The sequence below is a fragment of the Glossina fuscipes genome, unplaced genomic scaffold, assembly GCF_014805625.2.
Source record: "Glossina fuscipes isolate IAEA_lab_2018 unplaced genomic scaffold, Yale_Gfus_2 2, whole genome shotgun sequence".
NCBI lineage: Eukaryota > Metazoa > Arthropoda > Insecta > Diptera > Glossinidae > Glossina > Glossina fuscipes.
Genome location: NW_023998416.1, coordinates 11501144 through 11519331, shown reverse-complemented (window position 1 = coordinate 11519331; position 18188 = coordinate 11501144). Strand labels below are relative to the sequence as shown.

At 34.6% G+C, this 18188-nt stretch overlaps 2 protein-coding genes across 2 annotated transcripts in view; one reads left to right on the top strand and one right to left on the bottom strand.

Annotated features, from left to right (window-relative positions):
- Positions 1-4611: 4611 nt before the first annotated feature.
- LOC119634102 (villin-like protein quail) lies at positions 4612-17385 on the top strand. Its single transcript, XM_038028046.1, has 8 exons — positions 4612-4869; positions 12898-13107; positions 13178-13380; positions 13579-14164; positions 14231-14554; positions 14617-15657; positions 15723-15953; positions 17035-17385. The coding sequence occupies exons 1-8, from the start codon at positions 4846-4848 to the stop codon at positions 17146-17148; spliced, it is 2733 nt and encodes a 910-aa protein (XP_037883974.1). The 5' UTR covers positions 4612-4845; the 3' UTR covers positions 17149-17385.
- A 278-nt stretch (positions 17386-17663) lies between these two features.
- The window catches only part of LOC119634103 (enolase), a 3877-nt gene continuing 3352 nt past the window's right edge, over positions 17664-18188 (bottom strand). The window contains exon 4 of the mRNA XM_038028047.1: positions 17664-18188. This exon is cut by the window's right edge and continues 14 nt beyond it. Coding sequence (XP_037883975.1) covers positions 17990-18188 — 199 coding nt within the window. The 3' untranslated portion in view covers positions 17664-17989.

Sequence of the window (18188 nt, the reverse complement as noted above, 5' to 3'; positions counted from 1 at the left end):
CCGCAACAGACACATATTAAAAACTAAATACTTAGGCGTGCGTACTCTTGTGCATGTATGTATGTATTTATGTATATATATATATATATATATATGTATAATACATACACTCACATGCACTCGTAGATTATCTTTCACCAAAGTCTGACGTATGGTATATGTATAGCTGGCTTAATAATACCAACAGCAAAGAGCAGCATATATCCCGTCCCAAGTGAGAGTGTGTGCGTAAATTTTTTCTATTGCTTAATTTACTGTAATACATATGTCACGTTCGCTAATAAATAAAAAGAAAAAAATGTATAGTTTGTCGTGGAACGAATTTTGAATACTTAACGCATGATATATTTTTCTAATTCCAAAGAGCCAAGCGGGCTTTTTGATCGACCGTTCTTCCACTCCAAACAAGCTTAAGATTAGTACAATACTTCTTGTAATTGACGTTTCGCTCTTCAAGACATATTCAACATTTGTTGAACAGTCGCTCCAAAAGGACTCTTTGAAAGGAACTCGTTAAACATTCGAGCTACTGCCATGTTAGTGTTCGCGGGCTTAAATCTCAACTGTAGTCCCTTGGCCGGAGTTATAATGAGTGCTCAATGCACTCCTCCCCGCTCTTGTAGGCATACGCTTATCGATTGGATACACACCCGCTAGACTCCGGCCAATACCTCCCTATTTCTTTCTCTGTTCTGTCTTTTCTCTGACAGTCACCGCACAAATAGGGCATCCTATTCAGCCCCATTGATAATTCGAGAAAACAAAAAACGACCAAAGCGATCAAAATGCATTCCAAGGACTTGTTTGATCAATCATTCGGGTGATGTCCCCTATACATGTGACTTAGTGATAGTCGGAGAGAAGTGGCGTTAAGAAGTTAGTAAGTAGCCGCAGCCGATGGATTGTGTGATCTCGACCGATGCGCATTATGCCGTAATTGACCGAGTACTCACCACAGCTACAGACGCAGGTCATTCATTGGCAACTGCTCTGACCATTCATTCCTCAGTAGTCATGCTTCTTAACCATGTTGCTTCGTCCTGTAATATCCCCTAACTCTTGGGTTCCATGCAATATTGCGGACACATTTGCACATTTGCGTAATGACTAAATGAAAATTTATTCTGACATGCCTAGACCCGCTATTACTTTTTGTTTGAATTACTAAAAATTAAAGATCTCCTTTAAAAGCCTTGAGTAAGCTTTCTCCGAGCAATACCTTCAAGCAAAACAAAAGTAGTGACAAACTTTATCATATGCTCATGTTAGGATGTCATGTGTAACAACAAAAGATTTGCATTTAACTTTGGCAAAAGCTCTATGCTATGCTTTTGTTATCTTTTCAGACTATCAAAGTTTGATCATTTATTTCATCTACACACACTGCACACAGCCATAAAAAAGTCACTTGCGATGCACAAGCACTTGACGAACTGAATATAATTTCTTTAGTGATGTTATTGTTTAGCGTAATGTTTCTTGTTGTTGTCACAATCGTTTGATGCAAGCCAAAATGTTAAATCAAGAAAAAATATAGAAAACTAAGAGACCCGGCATTGGCAGCAAAATCTCACAATTGGCGAGACTTTTATTCAAATGCAACAATTGACGAAAGCATTGCATTCACCAGCACATCGCTTGGCGTGAACGTAATGCGTCATTATAATCTTTCACTTTGAAAGCAAAAAGAAAAGAAAAACTTTAAAAAACAACAACATTTTTGCGTGTTAAATGTCAATTTTTTTTTTCGTTTATTCCATCGTTAAATATATATACCCAACATTGTACACATATGCATAGAAGTTATAGCAAAAGGAGTTCATGTATGCGTTTAACACTTTTTAACTTCGTAATCAGTTGTAATTGTTAATAATTTGTAATTTTATGCCTGAGTGGGAAATTTTTGGGAGATCCTCATGAAATTATTCATATTTTGTAATTTCCAATCCTTTCATATTGGCTAAACTGTATGTGGGTGGGACGGTGAGAGAGAAAGAGAGAGAGAGAGAGAGAGAGAGAGAGAGAGAGAGAGAGAAAATCAAATCTACGGCAAATGTTCAAAATAGCCGGCTTTTAATAATCTTTACTAATATCGTTAAATTCGATTATTCTTCTAAGCGCTCAACGATTTCTTTATAAATTTTGAAAAGACTATGTGCTCAACCTATTTACTACTACTAAGGCATAAAAAAAATAGAAAATATAGTTGGTAACCAACCTGCGCACCTTAAATTGTCATAGAAACATAACGCTTACGATTCGAAAAAGTTCGAAAAAATTAAGGTAACGTGCATAACGTAAATAGTTCGAAAACATTCGAACTAAGACTGCCTTAGCGTGTCATAAGCAGAGAAGGGCTACAGCAACGATCAATTTATCATCAATTTGCGGTGAAATGGAAACTAAAGATATATTCGGCGTACGACAAATCTTCCACTTATTTTTCCAAAGATCTTTTTATTAAATCTGAGCAGCGACCTTCTTTGAATGACTCTTGTAAGCTTTCAAATTAGATATGAATTTTGAAAGCTGCTCTGGATTTTATCGAATCTTCTTGCATTTCTCTCTTAACCTGTTAATCGTGCATCACGAACATGGATGTTATGAAATAAACATAAGATTTTGTTTTATGACGACGATATACGTCATGACCTGTCCGAGGATCCTAGTCATGTTGTCAAGTAGTTGTAATTTTATATCACGCCTACTCAGTGTATGACGAGTATACTCGTCATTGCTCAAGTTTTGCGATGGAATCCAAAGGAATCGACACAGTTAAGTGATTAATAGAGTGGTCAGGGATAGTATTATGCCGCAATTGATTCCTCACTGCTCCTATCAAAATTTACCATACAATTATCAAGTGGTAGGTAATAGCTTTCAGTAACGTTGGGAAATTAAGCAAATTTTTCATTAAAATTTCGTTAGAACGACATTAATGTCCATGTAAGATCGTTTTAAAAACATTGTCTCGCTACTTAAATTATATAATGACAACAAACACCTAAAAAATCCTAGACGTTGTTAGCTCTCGTTAGCTCTTTTGCAAATACGACAACAACACCTTCTTAGCATTGATGGCAAATGGCGAGATCATTCCGAAGGAACATTTCTAGCTTCGTGCACCTTAAGAAAATATGTAAAGTCTACTAAGTGTTTTGTTAAATTGAAATGCGTTAGTCAACGAATTTGAAGATCTGTAAAAATCTAAAGTGTGAAACCTACGTAAAATTGTCATTGTACTGATAAGATAAATGTGTCCTTCACTATATTAAATTGATCCTTAGCATTGAAGTGCGATATTAAACAGTTTTGCAACTAGAATCGAAACGAGAAGCTCTTAAGCAGAGCTTTAAGAACTCTCTCTTACTTTTAGTAGAAAACCCATTTTGGAACGAGGTCTCCTACAGTTAATGGATTCCTAGTGAAGGAAATACTTTAAAATTTCCACTTTCCAAAGATTTCTTTATTGCTTTTCTTTGCGGATAAGTCAAATCGCTGCTTTTATGATTTGATCTTGCCTATGAGCGTAGATCTCTATCTAAACAAATGCAATGCTCATCATTGTTTTTTTTTGCGTTGAACAACATATGGACGTATGGATAATTTAATTTAAAATCCCACGACGATTAAAACTGTATATATGTACTCTCTGATGCATAGTTACGAATGGAACGATAAAATTAGTATATATATACATATATATATATACATATATATATATATGCCGCATTGTCGTTGATATGTACACAAATAAAATCATGAACACATTAACGGTGTTAACATCGTTGTAAAATTACTGAATATTTTCTTTCCCCTTTCACCGGCATTAACATGAACCGAATAAACATAATAGTAGCACAACACTACAACTTAAAGATGGAAAGCGAAATATTAATAAGAAAAACTAAGAGTTAATAATAGGAAGAAAAAAAAAGAAAAAAAATGAATTGTTGAGAATTTTCTTTTCAATTCAATTCATTCAAGTTCGATAATAACATAAAACTGAACTAAGAAGAGAGTAAACAGAAACTGAAAACCGAACAAATTGGTCTTTCTGTGCAAGCAGACGGAGAAGGACGGGAGGGGAGAATCAAGATACAAGAGCGACCGTATTAGCGATAGTAAAATGGTAATAAACCATGTAGCCAGCAGCGCAACGAAAACAGTTGGTGTTTTGAATTGCAACAAGAATGACGTTTTGATTGGGGAAAACGCGCTCTATTCGTTACGGTTTTTTGAAGTAAAGAAAACAATTTGGCTAAGAAAATTATCGGCTGGACTGCAATGTCTTTCCTTTTTTCTTTTTTTTTTTATATCCCAAATTAAAAAAAAAAAAAATTCCGCTTCCCAATAATTTGAAAATATAATGTAACCCTGGCATTGTCTTTCCTTATTGTTCCCGCCTTCCTTTTACTCATACTTATCTTTATTTATTTTTTTTTTTTTTGTTTTTCCTTTTTTGACGTTTTCTACTCTAGTTTAGTAGGACGTTTCCTTAAAACGAAGAAAAAAAATTAATTTTCTAAAAACGGTTTTTTCGAAAACAATTTCAGTTCAAAAATTTTCAGTGTCTTCTTAATTGAATTTAAAATCAAATAAAAACTAGAAAACTAAAAAAAAATTTATGAAAAATTCTAAAATTATAATTGCCGGCATAAACGTTGACTTAGTGATTAGTTAAAGTCGCGAAACGAATGACAAATGTCTTCATTTTAAAGTATTCCTATCGATTGCAAGCTTGAAATTGTAATAATAACAGCAACAGCAATAGCAGCAACAAACCTATTACAAATTAACCGAAATTGTTCGCAGGATTTTCCTCGAATCTATAAAAAGCGCACAATGGAGATCACCACCAAAGAAATGGTAATTATTAAGAAATGTCGTCGTACATTACAAGAAATGTAATAATAATAATAAAAAAAAAAGAAAGAAGAAAGAAGAAGAATTGGAGAAAAAAAAAAAACACTTTGGGAAAGTGTTATAACCGTTCGGAAAAATACAAAAACAATATAAAAACAACGACAAGCCAAAAAAGATTAGGCGACAACTTTTACATTACTGTGCATTTTTTTTTTTTTTTTTTTTTTGAAAACTTTTAAAACTTGACTTTCAATGCCAATCGTCATCGTCAAGTCATCAATTTCCATCGAATGGAGAGCACTTTAAACGTAATTACATTTGAAATGGTTTAGTAACACATTTTTCAATCCAGTTGTTTAGTTATTCTTGGTGCTGTCTTTGCTTCTCGACCTGTTACCGTCCTAATAACTAGTTTAGCGCACGTGTAAATATAGAACAGGTTTTCGTCGTTCAACTTCATTTACTCTAAATTCGTTTTCCCTTCTCCAACTTATTTCCTCATTTGCTTTAAGTGTGAATAGGAAAAGTGTGTAAAGTTTTGTAATTTTTATACGCTACGGAAATATATATTCATAAACAGTTTCTTATCGCTTACGTAATATTCGCAAAACACTTTGTGAACCTTAGAAAAATAATATTTTGAAAATTTTTTCTTCTACCATAGCCTCGCTTGAGGCTTTGAGTTTATATTGAGGCATTTTTGTAGCCGCAATCAAAATATAGTTACACACTAGATTCATTCCCTTCGTGATAGTCAGAAATATTCCATTTGTAATATTCACATGACATATTGTGAACTCAAGAAGAATAATAGAGAATTTTCTTCGTCTCAAACTTGCTTTCTTTTGAGGCTTTATAGCCTCGATCAAAATGTAGGTTTACAATAAATTCGTCCTTACCTTCATGATAAGCGTAAATGTTCCTTTCTTAATATTCGCAAGATTCTTTATGAATCTTTCAAAAGTAATAGAGAATTTTCTTCGTCTCGTTTTCTTTGAGGTTATGTTGAGACATTTTTATAGCCGCGATTAAAAAGATAGGTTTACAGTAGATTCGTCCTTCTCCTTCGTCCTGTTCGTTTTGCAGTATTCGTAAGATATTTTGCGAATCTTATAAAAATAATGGCGAATTTTCTTCGTCTCAGCCTTGCTTCTCTTTGAGATCATGTTGAGACATTCGTAAAACCGCGATCAAAAAATAGGCATACACTGGATTCGTGGCAGCCAGAAATACATGCAATCTCTACGTAAAATGTAATCTAATTATGGCCTTAAATGATGTGGCGAACGCAAAGTTCGCTGTCGATTTAATCAGTTTATAGTGATCATTCATTCTTCGGCCCGGCATTATTTGTTAAAATGCTCATCATTTCAAATATTGAACTAGAAAGCAAAAAGTTAGCATATGCTTTCTTCCTTGTTGTTCACAGGTCAGATTTGAAAATAAGATGGAACCCAAACCAAAATTACTTTGAAATGCGATACATGCGTTTGTGAAGCTAATGAAAATGCAATGAAAAAATGTTCCGCCATCAAATGCTTATCTAAAAGCCGGTTCATATATTTCTTGTGCCTGCTTACTTCAATCCGAATCGAACAACTTGCTCTCCCACCTTTATAATAATATATTGCCCATTTACAATATATTGGTTCTACTTGGTATGTACTAAAGATGTGCGGAAAAGTAAATATAACTTTCTATCTTGTTTTTAGCTTCTTTTGATTACTCAACTTAAAGAGGCATAGAGTAGTTAGTCGTACAACAACCTACGCTGCAACGTTAATTGAATATTTTATTGAATTTTACGGTAACTTTTGTTATTTGCTCTGATGTACAAGATATATTATATACGTATGTATAGCATCTCTTTTTTGTTATACCCTACACCACTTGTGGTTGGGGTATATAATAGCTTGTGCGGATGTGGGCAATACTCAGAAAAAATTCAATTAGACTCCCATTTTATGATACCACTAAGTTTGTCTGTCTCTTAAGTTTCATCTACAGGTTGAACTTTCTGAGATTTTTTGATGACGGACGCTATAAAAAATGATTTAGATCGGACCACTTTTTCGACCTTTCTCTTCTCCCCTCGGTATAAACCGAAGCGATTTACGATACTGTACGGTTTTTACTTGCTTCTTGTTTTAAGTTTAAGGCTTAAGGAAGAAGTTATACAAACTCTAATTTGGGAGCATTTGAAAATCTAATAAGAAGAACATAAAACCAATAGGAAATATAAAGATTGGTAAATTATAACTGCTATAGATGATCATTTTAATCTGCCCAAGCAAACCTGTCTAAATAATTTCCATTGGCAAATAGGCTTTCCGTTGCGTATTCTTTTAAACTCAAAACAATTCTCTCTTAACTTTTATTGCGCTTATTAAGATTGGCACCCCGGCGAATAAATGTTGCACTTACCAATCTATTGCGCCGCTGCCTTTGTAATTTTGAGAAATAGAAATTTTCCTATTATTTTCATCAACTGTTTAAAAACTATAAAATAAGTCGATAATTACTTTATCGTGCATATAGTTATCGTGTTCATGTTAGTCTAAATTTTTAAATCAAAAGTTAACTCGTTAACGTTTATACATTTGCTTTAAGTGAAGGATATTTAAGATTCCTCTTAGGTGATTACATCTTTTTTAATTGTTCTTTATATTGTTGGGTAGTATTTCTTATATCATTCGCTTGTAGAAAATGGTATAAGATGTCGCTATATATCCTCTCTCTCGCTAAAAAATCTTTATTACTTCGTTTACGATAAACGTTTTACGTTAACTTTAACTATCCATCTATGGAAAGTGGACTCATCTTTTCTTTTGCACATGTTTCTGTTTTTATTAGTAATTATTATGATTATGTCTTCCCCACGCTGGTTTATTGAAAATTTCATAGCTATGTGCGCTATGTATGTAATAAGTTGAAGATTTCAATATCTACACGCATGCTCAGATACATCACATACCAAGTAAGTCGTTAGTCAGATATTGTAATCATGTAAATTTCACTGCCTAAAAGACAGAGTGCGATAGAAGTGATGGAAACAATGCAAGATCGCTTTGATACCTCATATCTGCGTTACAGGTAGACTTGGCAAAACTATTTCCACAAGGGAAATAAGTTTGTAATTTTACCAATTTATCGGCTACGATCGTACGCATATCAGTTATGTTCCTTAAACAATTATCTTCAACGTCATCATTATTAACGTATTTTTGGTAGAGTAAAGGACAATTACTTTAGCATCTTGTTTGTAAACAAACCTTTACAGCAGTTTAACAGTCTAATAAAATCAAAACGCAATAGACATTGACAAACGAAATCCTAATTTATTGTATTAGTAATCGGAGCAGCTCTGCATAATCTGCAATAGCACACTCAGAAAACTAGTTCGGTTAAGTTTAACTGCAAGCAAAACTACTAAGCTTGGCAGATCCGCCATCCATCAACTTTTTCCATTTCGCTTTTGTTCGTTTTCATTTAAATAAAAAATTTTTGTATCAACTTTGTTTTGTTCACTTCGTTCAGCTATGCAGTTATTCTGCTACTTATCAGCAATATTTCTTATTTCTTAAATTTAGCTTAAAGTTCGCTTAAAGACATTAATCGAAGTCACGTTAGGAGATTGCATATGTGACATACATTTCGTCAATTCCGTCCGTCGATAGTTTATCTAACTCTTTTTTTACAGCGTAGATGCGCTCCATAAAAATCCGTGCAAAAAAAGTCGTGTAAAAAATACATGCGGCGTATTGTAAATTTGGCGATTTGTTTGACAACTTTAGAAAATCGTGTAAAATAAAAAAATCAATGTATTTCTTCCAAAAACCGTGCAAAAAAGTATATTATATATTTATAGAACAGAAATCACTCATCTTTAGTACCAAGAACCAGTTACAATTAGTGTACAGTGAATCGTGCGTACAAGCAACATGCAAACATTTAAATTTTAATTAGGAATAAAAACAATTTTCGCACTTACTCGTCGCTGCTCAATGACAGCACTTACGAACTGAATAAAAAATGCTATCATCAGTAGGTATATCGAGTATGCCTAGCATAACTGTCGGGTTTGATTCAAGTGACAAATATCGTTCGCTATTATCGGCCAAATAGCAGTAGAGCAAGTCCCTAACACATGTGCGGACACAAGCCGACACATTTTCACATATTCTCAATTTTGTTGTTGCTGTATGCATAAGTTTTTTTAGGACACTATTAAAATTCGAATTTAAAAAAATATATTTTTTTTGGATTAATCCTAGAATAAAAAATTCGTGTAATAAAAGTTGATTTGTTCTCATTGATGAACCGTGTTATTTCAAAATCGTGTAAAAAAAGACCGTGTAAAAAAGAAAACGGTGTACTTAATTGAAACAGTAGGCAGAATGCTAAGGAACCTTTCACTTTTAAACTTTCCATTTTCGTATCGTTTAAAAGCCAAGCAGAGCAAAGCAGTTAGTCGTTGTCCTTTCTTGACATCTTGATTGGTATTAGAAGCTATTCTTGAGAAAGTAGTTGATAAAATCTGTGTAAATTCAATTCACAATCAAATGATGTCTGATAGATTCAGGAAATATGTCGAATTTATAGAAAGAAGAACGACATAGTAGAACAAACTGCATTATTCGAGTATCTCACATCAAAGTTACGCATTTCAATTAATAAAAATTTGTAACACAATTCGTTTCCTTAACTTTTATCACTGGAACAAATTAAAAATTGTTTCCCTATCAAAAACATTATGGTTTTGTAGCAAGATTTTTATTTCAATTAGTATTTAACCGTAAAAGTCTTCATGAGCAGTGAAGAAATCCATACGTTATCATCATGACGTGATGAAAAACACGTACATCCGTTAAATGACAACAATGATAATGATACGCTTCACGTATTTAGTCGTATAAATGCATTTAATATCGCTCACGACACTTAGAATTTTGAACTTACTTTACGATTGATTATAACGATAATAACACTGACAAACGCTATGCAACATTAATAGTTTTATATGAACAAACCTAAAGCGCGGTAAATGATTTAAATGCTCTTGACAGCCAAGATGATGATGATGATAGATGTTTCTCATTCTAAGTCTAATATATGATGACTTCAGCAATAAAATCTTTATATATTTTTAAAATTACCACACACTCTCCGCTTTGCACAATGAAATTGAAAGCCCAGCTTTGACATGCTACACATAAAATATGAAAATAACTTTTTTATTAAGTGTGTCCCAAAATGTACGCAAGGTTTCAATTAAAAAGTATCGCAATTCCTTTATTGAAGCGTAATGTGTTTAGGACAAGGTTATACATGGAATAGCATATCGGGCAAAGAGCGTCCATGTATTTGCTAGCACGTATCCACTCTCTTATCGAAACCTTCCAGGGCATTTTCCATAAATGTGACTGAATTTCGCTAATGCAGCGTTGAATTCCCTCCTTCAACACACGTGTGGTTGTGGCACTGACCTTTGACCTCAAAAAACCCCATAAAAAGAAATCCAATGTTCTTCGATCACATTACGTCGGTTGGCGATTCTGATCAGTGAAACGAGAGAAAACACGACCAGGGAATGTATAATGTAGTAATTGATTTGTTTCACGGCATATATGGCATATGGTTGCACCGTCTTGTTGAAATCGCATATCATTCACATCGACATCATCCAATTTAGGCAGAAAGAATTGGGTAATCATAGCACAATATGAAGCCCCAGTAACAGTCATTGCTTGATTAGCTTCATTTTCGAAGAACTATGATCCAATGACGCTGTCAGCTCAAAATCCGCACCAAACAGTGCCACGTCGTGAATGCAATCAATGTAGTTTCTCTGACCTCCAAATGAGTTAATTTTGACGATTAATAAAGCCATGAAGACGAAAAGAAGAATCAGCATTCACTTATTAGTATTCAATAATCCACTCAACGAGCTATCTTCGCTGTGCACAATCATTAGGCTCTAGTTGTTGTGTCAACTGGACTAAATAAGCATGGGAACGGAGTAAACGCAGTTGGTCACATCGTGGAACTGATGTTCCTGGACTTCCATCAACACTCGCGCACTACTCCGGTATTATCATTTGAACGGACTAGTGTCAGACGGCCAGTGTATTTGGCATCACCAGCTGATCAAATCTTCCTCAATTTTTCAATTACTCTCTTCACGACCAAGTTAAGTGTGGCCTTCAAACTTTCATTTGAGATATTGTTCAACAATGAAAACGCGGTGCTCTCTCATGTAGGACTCGGATTTTACTAACCCCAGGCTTTCGGCTCTCAAACTGTTCTACGGCACAGTTAGCGGCAAAATCGAAACTTGCGTGCATTTTGTGATATCCTTATATATTTCAGTGAATTATGTTCGTGTGACCTCCGACTATTCTACGTAAGATTCTAAATCCCACTTTTTACACTATGTGCACACTAAGTGTAACAGATCACCACTGATCAAATTTAAAAATACACAACAAGCACAACTTATAGTATTAGTTTGGGGAAAAAGAAATCCATTATTTTATCGGTAGATGGCTGCACTGATAGATTTCTCGTAAAGTATCGATCAAACAATTTCATATTTATGCTCGTTGGAAAGGTGATATTTCGCAGTAAAAAAATTCTTTTGCTGTTTTTTGTTTGGCGCATTCAGTTGTGAGTTACAGCGTGTTAAAAATGGAAGTGAACAAAGAGAAAAATCGGTACATTTTACAGTTTTTCTTTGACAAAAGCGAAAATGCAAGCCAGGCGGCCAAAATTGTGAATGGTGTTTATGGTTCCGATACTGTAACAGCCAATTATGTGCAATTTCGGTTTCGTAGATTCCGTTCAGGAATTTTTGATGTTACACATGCACCTCGCATAGGTAGGCCGGTCGTCGAAAATGTCGATAAAATCGGAGAAATGATCGAAGTTGACCGGCATGTTAGCAGTCGTAACATCGCCCAGGAGCTAAAAATCGACCATAAAACAGTTTTAAACCATTTACACAAAGCTGGATTCAAAAAGAAGCTCGATGTTTGGGTGCCACACCAATTAACAGAAAAAAACATGATGGATCCATCTGCGAAACCTTGGCCAAACGGAATGAGATAGACCCACTTCTTAAACGGATGATGACTGGAGATGAGAAATGGATCACATACGATAACAAAACGATCGTGGTCAAACAGCGGTGAAGCACCTCAAACGGTGGTCAAACCAGGACTAACGGCCAGGAAGGTTTTGCTATGCATTTGGTGGGACTGGAAGGGGATTATTTATTATGAGTTGCTTCCATATGGCCAAACGCTACATTCTGATCTCTACTGTCAACAACTGGACCGTTTGAAGATAGCGATTGACTAGAAACGGCTAGAATTGGCCAACAGGAGAGGTGTCGTGTTCCACCAGGACAACGCTAGGCCACACACATCTACAGTGACTCGCCAGAAACTTTGGGAGCTTGGTTGGGAAGTTTTAATGCATCTGCCATACAGTCCGGACTTGGCACCAAGCGATTATCATCTTTTTCTTGCATTGCAAAATTTCTTTAATGATAAAAAATTGGAATCTAGGGAGGATTGTGAAAATCGACTACTAGAGTTTTTTGCAAATAGAGACCAGGACTTTTATGAGAGAGGCATTTTGAAGTTACCTTTAAAATGGCAACAAATCATACAACAAAACGGTGCATATTTGACCCAAATCGGACAGTCCGAAGCATGTTAAATAAAGTCCTGAAGTTCATATAAAAATAATGGATTTCTTTTTCCCCAAACTAATATATATATACGCAAACGAACCTAGGACGTTCGAATGCATTTTCATCTTGCGATCTATAAAAACAATTAATTTAACATCTGGCATAAATGTTCATAGAAAATAAATCTTTATTAGAATACGATGGAGAAAAGTATTCCTGATCTATTTACTAAGTCAATCATTCTAAGCATTGAACTTATAAGATTTTCTTACCAAACATTTATCACTAATTTCATATCAATTTCTTAAGAAACTTTTTCTTAATTTTAATTATAGGAGGCCCACTCCAATTCTATATCTGATATTAAAGTGGACGCATCATTTCGTAAGATACCGAAAAATGCCATTTGTTTTCACGTTTGGAAAATCGATGAAGATCGCTTAGAGGCGGAACCCAAATCACAATATGGCATATTTATCGATGACTGCGCCTACATTATATATGCAGCCAGTCCAGTAGGCGGTTATGTGAATCAACACACCATAGTAAGATAGTACTTTTGAAGAGAATCTTTCCCTTATAGCTAAGTATTTTCTTTACTTGATTTCGATATAGACACGCGAAGTAAAATCCAGCAGTAGTGTGGAACGCTTCATACATTTTTGGCTCGGCGAACATGTTTCCGAACAGAAACGTTCAAATGTGGCTCATAAAATTCAAGAGCTGGACTCTTATTTTAGTAACACAGCCACGGAATATCGAGAAACACAAGCCAACGAAAGTCCACGATTTCTGTCCTACTTCAAGGCGGGCTTAACGTAAGTTGTAATAAAAACTATAACGAAAGGATTTCCAAACATATGAACAAAAATGTATATATCTTTACACTTCACACACACATACATACACAACTGTATGTATATTATGCTGTGACGTTATATGCATATATATGTGTTTGTATGAGTAAATGCACAAAATTGTTTTATTCGCTTATATTTTATTTTACTTTGCTTTAGCATAAAATCGGGCCTTCTGTTGAATTCGCCGGACGTTAATCGTTTATATCAGTTATATGGTCGACATTTTTTACGTTGCTTTGAAATGAAGTCAATTTCGTGGGAACATTTTGGAGCCGATCATATAATGTTTTTGAATACCGCTCAACATTTTTACGTATGGATTGGTCGCTCTAGCAGTAACATAGAACGCCGCAACGCTATTGAATTGGCCAATACACACCGTGCAAATTCGGAGGACATAACGATTGTCGACGATGGTTATGAGCAATCGATGCCTGAAAAGCAGAAAAGAGAATGGAATTCGTTTTTACCATTAAATCAAAGGGTGGTATGTCAGAGTTCATCTATGATTGAGAAAACAGTTTGCAATAAAATGAAAATCTACAAATGTTGTTATCGTAACAATCGTTTGCATTTGGATCAGTTGGATGTAGTCATACCGACTAAGGACGATCTGAACGATTCATCGACAGTTTTTGTTTTAGATGGTATTGCGCAAGGTGTATGGTTGTGGGTGGGCAATCAAGCACCGCAACAAGAGAAAACAAGTGCTTTGGGTAACGGTAGAGCATTCGTGAAGAAGGTAAGCCAAAGTACGAAAGGTATTCAAACTATTAAAAATAATTACATTCGCTTTGAAACATTTTAGAAAAAATATCCTTATAACACTCCTGTGATTCGAGTGACCGAAGGCCATGAACCGATGGAATTTATGCGGCTCTTTCCTTCTTGGAATTCAGAATCGGGCGACTCACAATTTTCTTTAAAACCTTCGCCTACAGTATTGGGTAAATTCGACTCGTTAACTCTATGTCAACGACCGAAAATGGCAGCCGACACTCAACTTATTGACGACGGTACAGGCGAACGTAAAATCTTTCGCATTGTCAAGGACCAGGTCATTGAAGTAACTGCAAACAAGACAACGGTATTCGTTACAACTTCTTCATATGTCGTGCAGTATTCTGTAGTGGTGAGTGACGCAAGCGTTGCTATATTCAAAATAAAGTTCCGAAATTATATTTTCTTTAACAGTGTAATTCTATGAACACTAGCGATTCGGAGAGTGTAGGTGTCAAACAAGTAATTTTCCAATGGAATGGAGTTGAGGCGCCTGCTGATGTGACAAGTAAAGCTGAAAAGTTTGCCAAAAACCTTTTCGAAAATGTGACTCAGAAGAATATGTTTGTGCAAATGAATGAATTCGATGAAACACCGCATTTCTTACAATTGTTCGAAGGGAAATTAATCATTCTGCATAACGAAAAGAAAGTCTTCCTTCAAGCTAACAACAGTATCACTAACAACAATAATATTAATGTTCTCCAAAATATGCAAAAGACCGATCATTTCATTTTAAAAATTTTCGGTGATGCTACCTATAATGCTAAAGCGATCGAAGTTCTCCCCTTGAATAATCTAAATTCGAAAGATTGCTACGTAGTGCAAAGTGAACATGTATGGGTATGGTGTGGTCAAAGTTCTACCGGTGATGCCCGTGAAATGGCAAAGAAAGTTGGCTCTGTATTGGGGGAGAACTCTTTAGTAATGGAAAATAAAGAACCCAGAGAATTTTGGCTTTCCGTCGGCAATCTAATGAGTCAAACTCTTATCGTTAATGGTTTGAATAATTGTAATAGCGCCGCGAGCAATGGCAGTGCATCAAGTGGCTTATCACCGCAAGGTATAACTAATGGTAGTTTAAGCGGGATTGCGACATCGAGTGGTAGTATGCAGTACTTACAAACAACGCATAAATCACGTTGGCAGGCCCAACTCTTCTTAGTTTGGACACAGCGTGGTAAATTTTTCAGTCAGGAAATTATGGGCTACGAACAATCAGATCTTTCGCCCGAAAGTGTCTACATATTGGACGCAGGTATCTTGACGTACGTATGGTTAGGAAAATACGCAACCGCATCCGAAAAAGAGAAATACCTAAGTTTAGCCCAGCATTACTTAGAAACTGTACCGATGGCGCGTAGGCCTAATTCGGCTGTAGCCATTATACGACAACATGAGGAACCAAACATATTTAAAGGCTTTTTTGATGGCTGGAATTATAAACATTGGCAAGTAAGTGGCTTTCATCACATGAGTAAAATAGTTTCGAAATCCTTTCTTTTCTCTTTCTGCCGTAGAATTATGTTAATTATATAAATAAACGTCAGATAATGGCGGCAGTGTCAGCCGACATGGAAACCCCTCTTACAAATGGTTGTAATGGCAGTAATATGTGCTTTAATTCCAAGTTACCACCTGCTTTGCTAAATAATCAAAAAGATTTCGACCGTCATCAAAAATATCCGATAACTATATTACAACAAGAAATTGAATTTTTGCCTCCAGAAATAAATCCACTAAAACGAGAGGTGAGAAAACTAACAAGGATATGGTAATGTTTGCTTTCACTTGAAGATCATAGTAAAAACTTTTACACGACATTGTTTTATTGTGGATAAAAATTTTTTTGATTACTGATAGCACCTATTTTTTTTGATTATCTATGAAAAAAAATGCTTTAATGTGACGCACCACAAGATTGGAAGTATTTACTGATATTCGGTCAGTAAACTAATGCCACACAAACGCTGGCAAACTTTTACGAACAAAAGTATGAAAAGTGAAAATTTAAGACGTATGGGTAAGGTCAAGTATCATGTGTCCTGTTCCACCTCCCTTAATGCAATTCTTTTTCTGTCTTCGCCATAAAACAAATCCATCAAAAATTATACTTTATTGCCATATGCCGACTTTTTTTTATAAGACCACTTATAAGGAAAGGGATCGGAAACCTATGCCTATCTATCTATCTACTTTGACTTTAGCTTATATGTCAAATCAATTGCAATAATGATTATACTTTTGTTGAAGATGTTATATAACCCGTCCTACCCGTCCGTTGAGGATATACAAAGAACTGATTTTTCGGATTGCAATGTTTGTCACTTCAGAATCGCGATCTAGACTTCCCAAGCAACGACTAACTTTGAATAGTCGTTACGTAAATAACTGCATTAACCAAAGTGGTGTAGGGTATTTAATAGTGGGCCGTGACTCTGGGACTAAAATGCTTGTACTTGTTTTAACCATAAATTGTTTACAAATAAAAGGCTTACCTATAATTATCGTTATCTTCCTTTTTTCTTAAAAATGGACTTGCTCCAGCGCTTTCAAAATAAATGACTCAATTTAAAACCCATATATGTGTTTCTCGTTCCCTTTATGGATAATTCAATCACTTTTTCCGAGGGGAAGATTCAACTCATAGCTGCTAAAATAAAAATTCCAAAATTTTAAAATCATATTTTAGGAAAAAGCCAATTACACATGCGTTTCTTTATTTCAAAGAGAAAAAATAATATCAGAGAAGCTGCAGTCATGGAACTGTGCGCTGTGAGAAATGATTAGCACACAATTCAATAACTTATAAACTTATTCGTCTATTTGCAGGTTCATCTTACCCATGATGACTTTGTCTCTTTGTTTCATATGTCATTCTGGGAGTTTGATGATTTGCCGGCTTGGAAGCAGCAGGAACTTAAAAAGAAGCATAAGTTATTTTAATGGAACTTTGTATGTATTCGTTTTGTCTTTCTTCCCTTAACTTTTGTAATGATTACTGAGATAACCGAACCAAAAAAAAAAAACCGAAGCACACGCACAAGTTAAAGGAAGAATAATTTTTACTTTCTTAGGTTCTCTTACACACATCTGATGTTTTCAAAATCCAAAGTTGATTTTTTGGAATACTTTGTAACATATAAAATGAATTTGCACTTTAAAAAACATATATATTTTTACTATTTATATTGTACTGAAATAATAATATTTATACGTGGAAGACTTTTTATTTTGTTGTATTTGCAAAAAAACGAAATCATTTTTTTTTTTTTTTAATGAAGTTTGTATCATATATTGTTTTAAAAATAAAATTTAATTTTTATACTACATCTTCATATATGTAGTTTTGTAAATATATTTAATGTGGAAAAAGGTGGACTATATTCAATCCAAAATAAATAATATATTTTTAACACACTTTAAACGGTACAAATATGTGAATAAAAATGCAAAATATATTTAAAATTATATTCATTTTTTGTATATATATTTTTTTTATTATTTTATAAAATTTTCAAAAAAAAAAAAAGCAGCTTTTGTGTGTTCCTTTAGAAATGTTCTTATCATAACTGTAGTTTTTTATGATGGAATTATAATTTAACCAAGACAAGCTGATAACTAAAGTTAAGAGTAAATAAAATATAATTAATGCACTGGCACAAGCTTTTATAAGAAATGTTTGATGCTAATAATCAAATAAAAAGAACAGATGTCATCAACTATGTCATCAACATCACCGAAATCGGTGACAATGAGTCTTTGTGGGCTACAAAGCTGAATTTAGTTACTTAGATGAAAGAGGGCTTCTAAAATTTTTTCCAGCATATTTGGCAGCTGAACCCAACTCTTCTTCAATGCGTAATATTTGATTGTACTTGGCTAAACGCTCCGAACGACACGGGGCACCAGTCTTAATTTGGCCAGTAGATAAGCCCACTACTAAATCAGCAATGAATGAATCTTCAGTTTCGCCGGAACGATGG

Excerpts from the sequence above, each read along its gene's own strand:
- LOC119634102 (XM_038028046.1), top strand. The coding sequence starts at position 4,846 with ATGGAGATCACCACCAAAGAAATG. Across the intron at positions 13,108-13,177 it reads ATGTGAATCAACACACCATA|ACACGCGAAGTAAAATCCAG; the intron begins GTAAGATAGTAC and ends ATTTCGATATAG. Across the intron at positions 14,555-14,616 it reads TCGTGCAGTATTCTGTAGTG|TGTAATTCTATGAACACTAG; the intron begins GTGAGTGACGCA and ends TTTCTTTAACAG.